This window comes from Gadus morhua, chromosome 11 (assembly GCF_902167405.1).
Source record: "Gadus morhua chromosome 11, gadMor3.0, whole genome shotgun sequence".
NCBI lineage: Eukaryota > Metazoa > Chordata > Actinopteri > Gadiformes > Gadidae > Gadus > Gadus morhua.
In genome coordinates, this window is record NC_044058.1 from 10,847,888 (window position 1) to 10,862,951 (window position 15,064).

General features: G+C 45.4%; 1 protein-coding gene across 1 annotated transcript in view; it reads right to left on the minus strand.

Moving 5' to 3' along the window:
* The window catches only part of plcl2 (phospholipase C like 2), a 44,275-nt gene that overhangs the window by 12,281 nt on the left and 16,930 nt on the right, over positions 1-15,064 (minus strand). Inside the window, exons 3-4 of the mRNA XM_030369858.1 lie at positions 10,201-12,684; positions 6,454-6,657 (exon numbers count right to left, since the gene is read on the minus strand). Of these exons, the coding sequence (XP_030225718.1) occupies positions 6,454-6,657; positions 10,201-12,684 (2,688 nt within the window). The remainder of the gene's footprint in view (positions 1-6,453; positions 6,658-10,200; positions 12,685-15,064) is intronic.

Here is a 15,064-nt window from a genome sequence, read left to right on the forward strand (position 1 = left end):
TAGTACCCCATACAGACAACCAGTTGGGTTTACAGAGTCTTATAAGCGACTCTTCTCCAAAGGGCATTCGTTTGACTTACTTTAATTCTGACTTAATTTAGATGGGATGAGATAGAATCCATTTTCTTTTTAATTTCCGGCAGCACACCATGTAAAAGACCTCTAAGTGCACATCCTCAGAGAAACTAAGGGTGTAATAAAGGCTACAACAGGGCAAGCTGGTATCTTTACTTTACTCTGAGCTAATGGCTCACTGTGATAAAAGGCTTTGCATTACTGGTGCTCTTCTGATGTGGGAGACTTAAGGAAAATATTGTCCAGCAATGTTAGGAGGAGGACCAGGGGGTTGTCAGCCATCCCGGCCAAAAACGGTCACACATGTTATCACCCAGGAGCAACCGGACTCTAACCAACAGGTTCAGGGACCCGTCTCTCCCCCCAGGCAACATAATGAGACTGCTTAACTGTTGACACATCGTCACACCTGTACCCTTCACACACACACACACACACACACACACACACACCGGCTCTGTTACCCATCTGTCGCTTTACTAGAAAGGATACGACGAGATAAGTTGCGTATCTGGGGTGTTGTCGCATCACAGGTGGCCTGCTAATCCAATGTGTGTTTGTAGACAAATTATAGTCTTCAACAGGGGCTAGGCCACTGGAACTCAGCATCACATTGGCTAATGGAAAATAAAAGCTAACGCAGGGAACCCCTCTTCTGAACGTACAATGATGAATTTGGAATTAAACAACTGGGTATCACCAATTTACAGATATCTCTACATATTGCTTTCAATAATACTCCCAACCAAATGTAAACATAACTAAACAGCATAATGCACGTTGCTATTTAAGTAACAATATGTGTACATATTCTCATTATTTCTTTGTAACGATTGAAATATGTTAATTCAACGTTTATTCCATTTTTTTTTACGGTTTGTTCTGATTACTTGTTTGCTTTGTTGAGGAAGCCTGGGAATCATGCATTGAATTTGCAATCTGTGCCTGCTGTTGTTGAGTTAATGTGCACATGACAAAATATTTGATTCTAGCACCAGCCTAAGGGGGGGGGGGGGGGGGGGGGGGCATGTTGCCTGGCAACTAGAAGGTTTCCGGTACCATTCTTTGGTCCTCACGGCCGGTATCAAGATGCCCTTGAGGAAGGCCCTAAACTCCCAACTGCTCCAAACAAGCTGGCAGAGCTGGTGAAGTGTGTGTATGAGTGTATAAAATATATAAACACACACACACACACACACACACACACACACACACACACACACACACACACACACACACACACACACACACACACACACACACACACACACACACACACACACACACACACACACACACACACACTTAAAGCGGTCCCATTCATACAGTCATAGTCAGACCAAAGTTGTCTGATCGACTTCAGAGAGAGGATAAATACTAAATATACATTTAAAAATAGATGCATCTTAGTGCCTTCAGACCTCCCGGCCGTGACTCAGCTGCTCAGCCTTCTGTTTGCATTAGTGTAGGGAGGGAACGGGGCTGCGGAGGAGTTCAGCATGTCCCTGCAGCACAGGGCCGGGCCGGGCCAGCAGGCCAGTCCGTCTCTTTACGTTACGACAGGGAGCGGGTCACACGGGTAGTAAAAGATGGGCAACCTTGATCTTCACAGATTGAAATCTTCAATGGGAAGACACCAAGCCGACGTGGACTTCAGTCGGACCGCTAGGTCGGGGGGGATTGTGTCGGGAAGATTGTGCATTTGCATCAGCGGGACATTCCACTGGGAGGACAGGGCTGCTGACTGAGGGGTACCGCAGCATTGGGGGGAAAAAAGCCCATTGGTTGTGCAATGTTTTTTTTTGTGGGGCTGGCGGTTTGATTTCAGTCTTCTGTGTGTAATTTGCTGCGTTATGTACTTCTTTCAATAAATGTCCCTTGTTTGAAATGTCTTGTTTGATATCCACTTTGTGTACTGGCATTGGCATTATCCAATCATTATTTCTTCTAAGTAGAGCACATTATAGGCCGTAAGTCTAGAAGTAAACATAATATCTGGATAAACATTCCAATTCCAACTCTTCTTTTCACTCAAACCCTTCTGCAGTCTCTTAGGTGTTGATTTTATCGATGTGTTACATGAATGACTGTCTATATTAAGGTATACAAGTCTAATAGTAGCCTAGATTATCTGTGAAATTGAATGCAGAAAACATGAACGGACGTTTACATCGTTACATGGAGAAAGGTTCTATTGTTGGTAAAGGCATACTGCGCCTACAGACAGTTGGGGAGACCTTGAGAAGACGGGTGATTCTGTTTTTTCAAGCATTTAAACAACACACAAGTCCAAAAATTAGGCATCATCGAGACAAATATATATAAACAAATCCTTTATGATCAGTCGATGATAGATCTGGCCTGACGAATCTGATGTGACTTTAAGTCGAGCACACCCTTAGTAGAAGGTGGGGGGGCATGAAAACACAGTTGACGACCTGCCTCATACCGTATGTAGATCACTCAGCACATGACTTATGCTCTCGCTCTTGTCACCTTAGGTTCATCCACACGTTCACATACACTACCTTAACATCAAACTGTTTGTTATACGGCCTCATTTACAAGACTTTTTTAACCAAATAAACGTAAAATGTATTTTGGATACATGCGCCAACCAGGTAGGATGGTGACATTGGGGATCGAACCCGGTGCCTTTCAGTTAGGAGTGAATCAGCCTAGACACTAGACTATCTTTGCCTACTACTAGGACTACGATACTTTTAAGCAAGGAATATTCTTGATAGGATATTCAGTGTCTGCAAACCCAGTGCTCTCCTGTCTATCCCTGGAAGGATCTCTACCTCACTCTGGCTTTTGGGGAGATTTTCTCTTTCTCGCTTGAGTACTTGGTGTGAGGGGGCGTCATCTACCGTGTACTAGTGTGAAGCCCGCTAGGACTGTAACTGGAATAAAGGGCTCTAAAATATACTTGAGTCGATTTTTATGAACCCAGGGAACTGCAATCAAACAACACCCTACCACTACGTAACAGAAGAGGTCCCTGTGTGTATTTATAGTAACCCCTGTAGTCTTTCCGTTATTTCCTTCCTCTAAATTTCCTCATGTATTATTATTTGGTCAACACGAAAGGAGGGATCTTCTTTTAAACTGGATTATCCTGAGCAATCACCACTGGCGTCCACAACTTGCAAAAACTGCAGCACAGACGCAAAGCGCAGTGCTGCTTTTAGACTGAATAAGGCTCACCAGGATGAAACGCATTGGAGTGTTGTTTGCATCTAAAACGAGGCTATGCATGCAGCATCGGCAATGTGTTGTCAGACGTGTTGCCCACCCAGTGTGTCCCCCCTCCCCCACCAGGTCACATTTTTTTTACAGCGGGATTTACTTTGCTGCGTGCTGACGTTTCCACCGCAGCTGCACTTCCCCGGCCGGCGGGGCTGTCGTGCGCATGGTAATTATATCCCTGAAGGTGGGGGGAAGAAATTACCGTCTGGCTGGCACACGCTGCCTCTTAAAATGTATTTAAAGGGGTCGAACAGAGGCGAGTGGGCGGACTACGCTACACCTCCGCGGACTAGAGGATAAGTGTGTTCGCCGGCCACATTAGCGGGCATTAAACAAGGTCGGAGCCGTTTGCCTGGTGTGGATTTTAACTGAATACGTCGAGTGACAAGGCCCGTTCTTTATCGTTGGAGTTGACTTCATTGAATAGGAATTCACAGAAGGACAGTTTTATGCCTTATTATTATAACATTCAGGCTCTTTTCAACAGAGGACCAAGCAGGCTTTAGTGGCTAATCAAACCATTAAACAATGACAAATCTAAACCCGGCTGAGCACGCCACTGTGGTTACAGTTTGGGAATTTTTCAGTTGATAATATTTCTTTTGGGACGTTTCTCTTTCTTTTCAGCACTCGTTGAAACAGTTCAGAAATTGGACCATATTGCCCAATACTGACATTGGACTAGTTTTGTGGTTGTTAACTCCGAATGCCGAAAGGGCATTGGACGCCAGAGCAGGCCCATCCTCAGACCGGCTTACGATCACAGATCCCCTGTAACTCCAGATGGCTCTCTCACCGCGTCGCTCCAGCCATTACCTACAGCCCTTATGTTGTTTGGTCATCAGTCTTCAGAGTCTCTAGTCTCTTTATCTGATAGCCAACCTCCCCCCATGCACGTCCTCGCCCCGCCATGGCTATGAGCCTCTCAAGCCAGCCCAGCCCACCTTTCGTTTATTTGATTTAGTTCCCTAAACACCTAGCATTTTCCCCTTTTCCCTTCCTCGAACTGCCCAGCACTCTTTCCATCAGGGCCGATTATCCCTCTGCCCATTCTGAGTCTGAGTGGAGTCGTGGGTGTGGGGCAGGGGGGGGTCGTGCTGGTGGTGCTGATGTCACCTTGGGCACCTTAACCGTTCTCCGCTTGCCAAGTCTCGTCAGCCTCCGCCCATTACGAGATGCTCCCTCTGCATGCCGATCGAGCGCTGCCATGACAGTAAAAGCTATACTGCTACACAGCAACACTAAATAAATCATAACTTGGCAAGTCCATAATCGTGGTCGTGCATGGGCTTTTTTTCTCACAGCATATTCCCAGCAGGGAGTCGCGTTAAGACTAGGGGAAAAATATAAATGACAATTGTATTTTGTCATTAGTTAATGATAGTTATAGAGGCGCAATACTTCTCTAATACCACTTTTCATAGTGGCAATGCTCCGCAAGACATTTTCTGGGCTCCACTGCGCATAAAATATCTGTTTGTATCTCCACACCCAAAATTACTTTTCAGAATCAGATATCCGTGGACTGGCATTAACAGCCCATTAGAGGAGTGACTATTAATGGAATGCTAATGACTTTAACAGTCAGCGCAACCTCTGACCTTTCTGATGTGTTGCAAACGACAGCCTCTCTATGAAGGGTGTTCTTGCTTTTGTTCTACTCTGCGACTCGCTAATGTGCCCGATATTCAGCAACAGCTGGGATTCAAACAAGTGTGTCAGGCATGTGTGAGGTTACTGAATATTCAGGAGACCCCGCACTGCTATGCAAAAGTGTGACGCAACTCTATAACCGTCTAAAGAAGCACCATACATTGAGAACACATTCAATCCTGTTGAGATGCCATGGAGTGAGGTCTTGATTCTTCAGTATTTACCAGATCTCTAAGGATGTGTTATAGTAGTTAAATTGCTATCGGCAAGAGCAAAGGTTAAAACATGCTCAAAGCTGCTAAGTCTTCCACATTAGTTATGATATTCTCCACAGTTTGGCTTGTGTTGAACGTCACGCTGAATAACAATAGAGCGAGAGCACAGACAGTGAACAGGGACAGAGAGATCGCTGCTGTTCTCTGCGCTGTTGGAATCTTGTTGAAATTAATATAGTAGAACATTGTCTGTATCTAAACAGTTTAACATATCCTGATATTCAATTCTGTTGACATGGACAATCTTTGCATGCGTCTTCTCTTTATTGTTCACCTCCTCTCATCTAGTTGTTTTTTTGGGGGGGGATTTCCACATCAAACCTTATGAAAGCAAAAACAGTGGCCATGCTCAAAGGAACAATGTGGGAGAATCAATAGGAGGGAACAGGATGTGCCATGGATAATGGCTTTGGATCCCAGCAGCCCCGGTGACATGTTACATAACTCCAGCCCATGGTGAACATTGATTTTATTTATTTATTTACATAACACAGCTTCATATGGCCTAGAACTGCTGTACCCTTCCCCTCTATGTGCACACACGGTTTCGGCTATTAATCAAGCAAAGAGTTTTATCCCAGCACCTAAAGCCATCTCCAAGCCAATGATGCACAGCCAAAGCCGTCAATCAAAACACCTGGAACAAAGAGGCTTTTATTTTGACGTTATCTTTTGCTACCTGTTGGCCAGCCACAGCAGACACGTGAAGCATGCCAATGTTAGCCAAGTCATTAAATCGGTGACTGGTTAACCGTTGTTGTACTATTTGGCTATCAGGGAGCAAATGTGAACACCAATGTAAAGACTGAAAGTGGTCGGGGACAAGGCACACAAGGCATTTCCAGAACAATCACCACAAAACAAACATCCAAAGCATTAAGACCAGAGGTCCCAAGCAGGAGTGCCGCGGTGCAAGACTAGGCTAACCGTGAACCGTAATGCACGCTTTGATGTGCATTATTACCAATTCATTACTTCACATGATGAACGTTCCAGGTCCATCTCAATGCATACAAATAATGTTATTGGTTTTGATTTTTACCTTTGACTGTATCTATATGAAGCTTTTCTGTGTGTTTAAAATATATACATTATCATTATTATTATAATTATTATTATTATTATTAATTATGATACTGTCGTGTTTATAAAAAGGTCTACTTTAACCCCATAGTGGTTACTTTCGTGGGCTACTCACCAGTTCATAGGTGGTGACCACCTTCTTGAGGACCTCAGGGGGCACGCCTTGGGCCTCAAGGTTGGGGTACTGGTCACCGAGGTCGAACAGCAGCAGGGGGCTACCGTCGGGGCCCATGAGCCTGGGGCAGAGTGCCAGGATGCACTGCTTCAGGTTGGCCACCGCTGACAGGCCGCAGAGCTCCTTGAAGGGCACAATGGCGTTCTGGGGGCGGAGGTGGACAGACAGAGAGAGAGAGAAGACTGTGGGCAAGGATCAGGCATACAGCACCATAAAGGGGAATGTACCACCTCTGATGCACGTTACATCAAAGCTAGCTTTGTATAATTACTTTCATTGAATAGATAAAGAAAATAAGAAAAAAAGAAAAATCAGAAAACTGTTGTTTGCCGATTCCTATAGACCTCTGAAGAAGTCCCGCCACCGAGGCTCGTGGTTCCATCTATCAAATCTCTATGGGAATTAACATGGGTTTTTTGAATGATCGTACATAACAACCTCTGTAGGTGGCGAAGAAGTAAAAGCCGCTCATTCAAAAACCCAAGTTATGTCCCATAGACATTCGACCGATGGAACTTAAGTTGCCAAGACTCAAGACTCCACTTTCAGTCTTTATTGTATTGACTCCAATTGAAAGCGCGCAGTCACTGCTCTCAGCCTCAGCAAGTCCAGTACTCTGGGTGAAAGTGTCTGCGATGACAAGATGTAAATGGAACTCAACATGACGCCGCCAAAAAGGAGGACACCAGAAGCCTCCGCCACAGAGCCCGACTCAAAGAGAACGGTGTTCGCTTACTTCGACCGGGGGCCCTGAAATGTAAATCGGTTAGATCTTATCACTGCTTCCTAGGCTTATTATTTCTGACAGCCTTCATCTGCACTCCTGAGCGGGAGCCTGGTGTACCTCTGCTGTAGCGAGCAGGGCATGCCTGGGCATCCCCGCCAAAGGGATAAAGATAGATGTATATATATATAAATATATACACATCGTGTTGGACAAGACAGGAGCGCTGCCGTCAGCAGGGTACATCCTTGATATCCCCCATGAACCCAAGTCTTCAACAAAGGGACATCGATGCCGAGGCTACAGTTCTGTTACTGTTGGCTGTGAGCATCATCTCTGTACACGAACATACTGCACACATGACCACAAGAAGGACTTTTCTGTGGTATCAGGGTTTAGGTTACATGTTGGATGTCATGATGTGGGGAAGATTGCTTAAGGCAGCTTTGGAAGCTAGGTAATTAGAACTACACAAAAAACTACCAGAAACACAATTCTATTTTATAGGGGGAATACTAAGCGTCCGCTGTCTCCTTAACTTTGAAGGAGATATATATTTTCCTTTTGGAAAATACATGTGCTGGATTTATATGTAGTATGGTAGTTTTTTAAAGAATTAAAACTTGTAGCACAAGTACAGAAGACATTGGCAAGAGTATTATTAAGTATATGCAGCACCCATATTGTAACATTGGTTAAAATGTTAAGATTCAGATGGTCCATTGAACTCCACTATCATGAAAACACAACACTAGCACTGACAAAAATAGCCGTGCAGTACTATCAGAGGAAGTGCTTGTGAGAGGAAACGCTTGTTATCTGTGGTAACTTTCGGCACTCGAAAACACACCTGCATATACAGTATACTTGCACTGCAAAGCAACCTCTCCAACACTCTCACACTCATTCCTTCACTATCTATCTCTCTTAAACACCCTCTCCTCCCTCAAACACACACACACAAAGTCAGAAAGAGAGACACAAACATAAACAGACATGCACACACACAGAGGAAGACACACCGACCTTCCTTGGGGTCTAATCATAAGCGTTTCATAAACAAAAGTATTGGGACGGAGAGAAAGGAGGGACGCGTGTGTGTGTGTGTGTGTGTGTGTGTGTGTGTGTGTGTGTGTGTGTGTGTGTGTGTGTGTGTGTGTGTGTGTGTGTGTGTGTGTGTGTGTGTGTGTGTGTGTGTGTGTCAGTTCCTTTCTACATGAACTTCCCTTTTCATACTTGAAAACATGGTGAGAAAACAAAGCCCGCCCAGAGATCATAAAGGTCAAGGAAATACACCACAGACGTTAGCCGATCTGAGGAGTTGAAAGCAGGGTTTTTCTAAAACCAGACAAACCTTAAAGGAATACATACAGCGCCATGCATCTGAAACAGCAGTGAGATGAATCCCCTCGCGACAAACTTTTAGTCACATTTTTAGTGATGCGACCCACAAGAGCGTGTATCTGGCCCCATTACCTGATCTAGCTTCAAATATTAAAGCATGGAGATGAATGCGGTCGAAGCCTCTGAATAACTAGAACCGGCTTTAATAGAAGCCCCGTCTTGCCAGCTCGGCAGTGGGCTTTGAAGTCCCCCAGCAGACGGTCCTGTGTGTTGCACAACACACAGGGATTAGATCACATCTGATTTGAATCAGTCCCAGTGGCTTTGTTTTGCTGCTGCCAAACAAACCCTTTTCTCCTATGACGCTCCAGAGCCTTTGTGGAGGACCTGGTTATGATCTACACGAGACTTTGGGGTCGATGAGACTTTTGTATTCTTTTTTTTAGTCCTATTGATGAAAAACATTGCCTTGTAAACAAATATTGCAACGCATAAATTGCAACTGTATGATTCATGGTGACCCGGATTACTATTTTCAATGCCCTTTGTATTAACCAGGGGCTTTAAGTTTAAACCATAGTGTCTTACAGCAAATACTTTCTTTTATACCATGATCTGGGGGAATACTCGATTTTGATTGGCTGCAGGGTGTGCATTAACCCCTGATATACAGACACCTCTTAAGTAATTCCAGTCAAATTGTCTGTTCAGCCTTCAAAACGAGAGCTGGTAAATTGTGAAAAATGCATTAAACTGTAATCAGAAAACGCGGTTATAAGCTATAGACCTTATAGTATCTGTGGTATAAAGGCTGGAACGAATTTCAAATGATAAATATGTATACTTCATGTTGAAATTATAGACCTTCGAGATTCCCATTGAAACGAATGGCGCGGTGATTCGGTCTTCATAACGGGAGCTGGTCAATTGTGAAAAATTAATTAAACTGTGATCAGACAATGCGGTTATATGCTTGACCCTAGAGTACCGTATTTGTGGTATAAAGGCTTGGACGAATTTCGAATTATAAATATGTACAATCGATAACGTAAGCTCTCTGGCTCATAGCTGAACAGACTAAAATACCTCCCGTTGCCAAGTCGTAGCTAAAGTCTGTCCTATTAACTTGAGGAGTGAACAACGTTTCCATTGCATAAGAACCTTACAGGAGGGTAATGATTGTTCCAGGTATTAGTCAAACCCTCAGGCGTTACTAGGGAAACAAAGTTATGGCTTTTGAAAAACTTTATATTTGGATTGCACAACGCATGGTAAATGAATGGTCTTAATTTATCTTCTTTGGCAAGTGACCATGGTATAAGCGGGATAATGCACTTTGAGGTATCCATTATCAGGAATTAATGGACGTATAAGGCCTCCGCGTAGTCCATTAATTCCGGATAATAGACATCTCGTCGGGCATTATCCCTTACTTATGAGCAGGTAGGGGTTATGCATCTTGCTCTCGGAATGTCTACACTCTACAGGAACATTGTACACTGGGGTATGAACCCAGAACTTGTTGGATATGGATGTGAGATGAACATAAAATACCCTGACCTTTGCGTTGTGTTAAAACCATGACATGGTTAAGGAGCACTTGGCAGTAGCGCTCTTACCTGCATGTTTTCCCGGAGGTCCGTGGCCTCCCTCAACGGGACCATGGCCGTCTTGAAGACGTCATCCAGGGCCTTGATCAACAGCACCCGCATGCTTGCGTACTCCCTGCTCCGCTTAGCCTTGCGAACCGACAGCCCCCGCTTGTGGGGCTTGCCACCCCCCCGTCGGTTGGTGATGGCCACGTGGACGAACAGCCAGGCGTGGGGCAGCAACTCCCCGGTGAGAGACTGCAGCGGTATGTGCCGGAAGCCCGGCTGAAGACACTCAAAGGGGATGGTGTACTGGCCGATGAACTCGTCACCGATGTAGTCGTCGTCCAGCACTACGAAGCGCACCATGGCCAGCTCCGGCAGGTTGATCTGGAACTCAAAGCTCTCGTCGAACAGCGGGTTCTCCCCGTTCTGGGTGACCGTCTTAGTCCTCTGTTCGGCGCAGTCCGCAGGTATACCGTGGATCTCCACGTACACGTAGGGGTCCACCACGTCTCCCTTGGCCCCGGAGCCTTTGGGCTTTGGGAAGTTCTGTCCGCTGATGATCTTGATGTGCAGCAGCTGTGGGGACACGCCAGGAACAGAGTCTTTGGTGTTGGCGCTGAAGTAGGACACCTGTTCCCTCATGATGGCCGGGCGCAGCACGTAGCCACAGCTTCCGTTCTGTCGGAACCAGCCGATGTTTAGGTCCATCATGAGGCCGGGCGTCTGGTAGTTCATCGCAACGATCTGACAACCGCACTTCCAGAAGTCCTGAGGATTCATGTTGCTCGAGTCGATCCGCATCGGGCTGGGGTAAACGCGCGCCAGATACTTTTTGTTGTAATTCACGAAATCGCCTGGAAATTCACTCGCACAACGGCTCGCTAAGACCTCGTTGAAGGAGCACAGCTCCCAGGGCCTCTGGTTCTGAAAGGACGTCGGGAAGTCTTTGAACTCCACCGATTTACACAGGGTCACCAGGTCGGAGAGGTCCTTGGAGAGCTGGAACTTCTTGGGCGCGGGAGTCTGCTGTTCCCCAGACTCGATGGTCATCCGCTGGGACATCTCCGCACCCTCGTCCTCATCCGTCACCTCACCCTCTGAACCGGTGACGTTTGTGCTGAGCTTCTTGCCCTTCAGCAGGATTCGACCTTTCATTTCAAAGGGCGAGGGGAGATAGAGCTCCTCGGGTTTTGGAGGGTCGAGGTAGAGCTTGTCACCCAGGATCTTTTTCAGGTGCTGGAACATGACCCTCTGCTGCTTCAGGGAACAGTGATTTTCGAGACACAGTAATAGCGGGAACTCTGACGCCACAAAAGCGTACTTGTTAATGATGTCGATGACGGTGCGGAAAACGATCTGCGAGGTCATGGTGTGTCCGGTGTAAATGACCGGTTCGTTGTCAGGCCCGTCCCACACGTCCAACTCTACGCTGCGGCAGCCCATCTTAAGGGCCCGGATGTACCCTGTGATGTCCGAGGGCCCCCTGAACTGATCCTCGATCAGGTACGTGTTGTGCGAGGCGTTGATGTAATAGTGAGACAGTGGCTGGTTCATGTCTTGGCACACTGTCTTTTGTTCGGGGTCAAAGATATGGCACTCCGGCGACATAAGGTAGTTGGTGAAGCCATCCAGGGAAAGCCAGCCTTTGAGCTGGCCCTCTCGGGACGGTTCGTAGCTCTGTATCACCTCCAGGCTTGTCTCTTCGCTCACTTGAGCCATGCCCTGCTCGGCCTCGAGGAAAATCATCAAGTCCTTGGTGTCCAGAAACTCTTTGTTGCTGGAAAACTGAACAAAGAGGAAATAGATTTCTGGTCGGGTGCAGAGGTCATGAAACACTTCAATGAACTCCTCTTTGGTCACGTCAGGGCCTGTTTTGTCCTTAGCTTTGTGGAACTCCTTGAATTTCAACTCTATCTTTACATTTTTTAGTCCCGGGTTTAGATTTTTCACCAGTTGCACCGCTGCACATATGTTCACCTGCTTACTGTTGTGGACGTCGGTCTCATCGAAGAGTTCCCCGAGCCAAGAGGAGCGCATGCTGTTCTGGATACTCTCAATCATGTTCAAGGTGTGCTTCCCGTAAGAGATCAGATACCTCAGACCCGTCACCCAGATGTTCGCTACGTCGGCGGAATTCGCGACCAGGTCCAGCGACTCATAGCTCTCACCGTAGATGATCGAGAAGGCGCAGTCCTCCGATATCTGATCGTAGCTGCCATTGGTCCGGAACGTGTCCGTGTTCTTGCCCGTCCGCACCTCCTTGACGGACTTGACGTCAATCTTGGCCTTCTCCGACTCCTTCTTCGAGGGCTCCCACCTCAGCGACTGCATGTCGGCGTCGAGCAGGAAGTAGCGGTGGTAGACGCGGGAGTTGGAGCGCACCTTCTTCAGCTCCGAGCCATCCACCATGGCGTTGATGCAGTCGCTGGCACTGCTGATCTTCTTCTCCGTGGGCATGCTGCTGAAGGACACCGTCTTCTTCCTCTCTTTGCGCTGCCGCGAGCCATCCTGCAAGGGGGGAGAAAGGGAGAGGAATTATTACCGTTTTGTGTTTGTTTTATTGTTAATATTCAAAAAAATGTTGACACATTTCCTTAAGAAGCAGGTATAGGTTAGGCATGTTGCTCAAGGATCAGCGGAGAGCAAACCTTCGAACCACTACACTATCTGGCTCCCCACTCTATATTCTGGTTTGAATGCGTTCATCAGGTCAAGTTAATAACATGCTTTTATTGTGTTAATAATATGCCCTATACGGACAATAATGATGCTGTTAGGGAAGAGAAGTGGACAACAATGGCAACCACTCAAAATATTTATATGCTTATTGGTTTGTTCCCTAGTTAGACTTCCTGTAATACTAGTAGAAATATCCCCTAAAACGGATCTCACGATAAAAAAAAGTCTGAAAGGTCTGGGAACAGAATCTGCATGAACTAACACCAAACTTAATTCAACCGTTGACCCAAGGGGGTTATTTCATCATCATAGCTCTATACTTTGAAAGCATTACTGGTTTTGTGCCTGAGCATCACTGGAGACTTTTCCCTTTTATCCCAGCATCTAAGTACACAGGGGCCAGGGACGATCAGCCTTTACTTGATTTAATTGAAAAAATAACCACACAATTTTGCAGAAGTGAGCTCTCTTAAGCCCAGTGCGGTTTGTGTGCTTAACCCTGCACAAATCTCCCCCCCCCCCCCAAACTCATCTCATCTTGCTGAATGGAGGTGGCCTTAAACATGGGTCCTGCAAGGAATTCACTGGGGCAGACGGGATTACTGTGCTCAAACAACAACGTATTACACAACGGAATTTTTGTTTTTAGGTTTTCCATTTATGAATGCTAATCCCTGTCCCGGAAAGTCTAAAATGTTAACCCAATTACCCCCATTGTTAGCAAACATCAAACAGATGTGAACCTCTCAATCAGTTCTTCTGCTTTGTTACACATGTTTTAATTGTCACTGCACTCAATGTTTTATTAGCAGCATTAAAATTGAAGAACCTTTTGCAGGTGCTTGAATATTAAAGAATGATGGAATAGAGCACACCGCCTGACGTGACATCCCTCACGTCGCTGAACAATTACAGCTGCTTGGTTTGATATATTGAAATATTGTTCAGCCTTTTCAGTTTCCTATAGAGTTTCCTCACCCTGGAGGTTTATCTTACAAAACCTCCGCTCAGTAACTGTTTGTCGTCGTTACCATTTATTGTAAAAATAAACAGAGTTCGGACAGTGACATTTTATAGATGCGTTAAGCAAATGTCCTGCTTACACAATGTACTGTCTCCAGTTCTGATATTCTTGTACAACAAGAAGCCCCTGGACTTCCAATATGTTCCCTTAAGTATAGTGGTTATTAAATTCCTCGGATTAGTTTCTGTCAAACTCAATACTTTTGGCATTAGTGTGGTATAGGGGCTGTTGCTTGTGTTATTTGGGTTAGGAGTTATTAGAAGTAGCCTTTATAAGTAAGATTAGGTGTTCATTCAAGGACAGAGCCTTTCATCTAAACTACGGGAAGGCATTCATATATGTCTGTTACTTGAACCATTATAAATGTAAACATTTTCAGACCGGAAGAGAATGAGCTTTTCCTTTTTAATTTGATCGCTAGTCTATTCCACAAGGTGAAATAGAATTTCAACTACAAATGGTGTGTATGATGGGTTTGGTGCATATAAATGTGACAGTACTGAAGTCCAAGTGTGTGGTATACAAAAAAGTAAAGATCAAGTACAGTACCGCATAAATAATATACTGTCGATCAAACAGCATAACCAAACAACATTTCTGCAATGGATAATTATGTATGGAAAACATTTTCTATGCTTAGTATATAGCAAGAGTACACCTTCTTCTAATAAAACACAAGTCGGACAACTCAAAACACTGCATCGTAAACAGTCACTAATGGAATCATCTCACACAAATGATCCCTGTCAAATTAAGTTTAGAAAAACCAAAACTGACATTTCCATTTCCTAGTAGCACGGAAATGGAGCTACTAGGATAGTGGCTCCGTTTGCATTTTTTATAGTGGCTCATGTTGACTATACACAAAATGATGAATGCAATTATTCCTCTCCCAAAATAAACCATAGAAGAGCCCTTTGAGACCATCAGCACAAACAGCTCATCAGGCTCCCCTACACAGGGACCAGACACAGGAGAGGGACATGAGTGTACATCCAGAAACAATGGGAACTTATCCATGTCCTCAACCCTGCGGGTCACAGACGATCACCCCGTATGGAGGAATTAACAGGATTTTTTGTTCAATCTGCCAACCTATCATAGATTCTCCGACGCTGGGTTTAGGGGACACATGGGACTTGACCATGCTAAGCTGCACACTTAACAGACTCATTCAAGTACTTC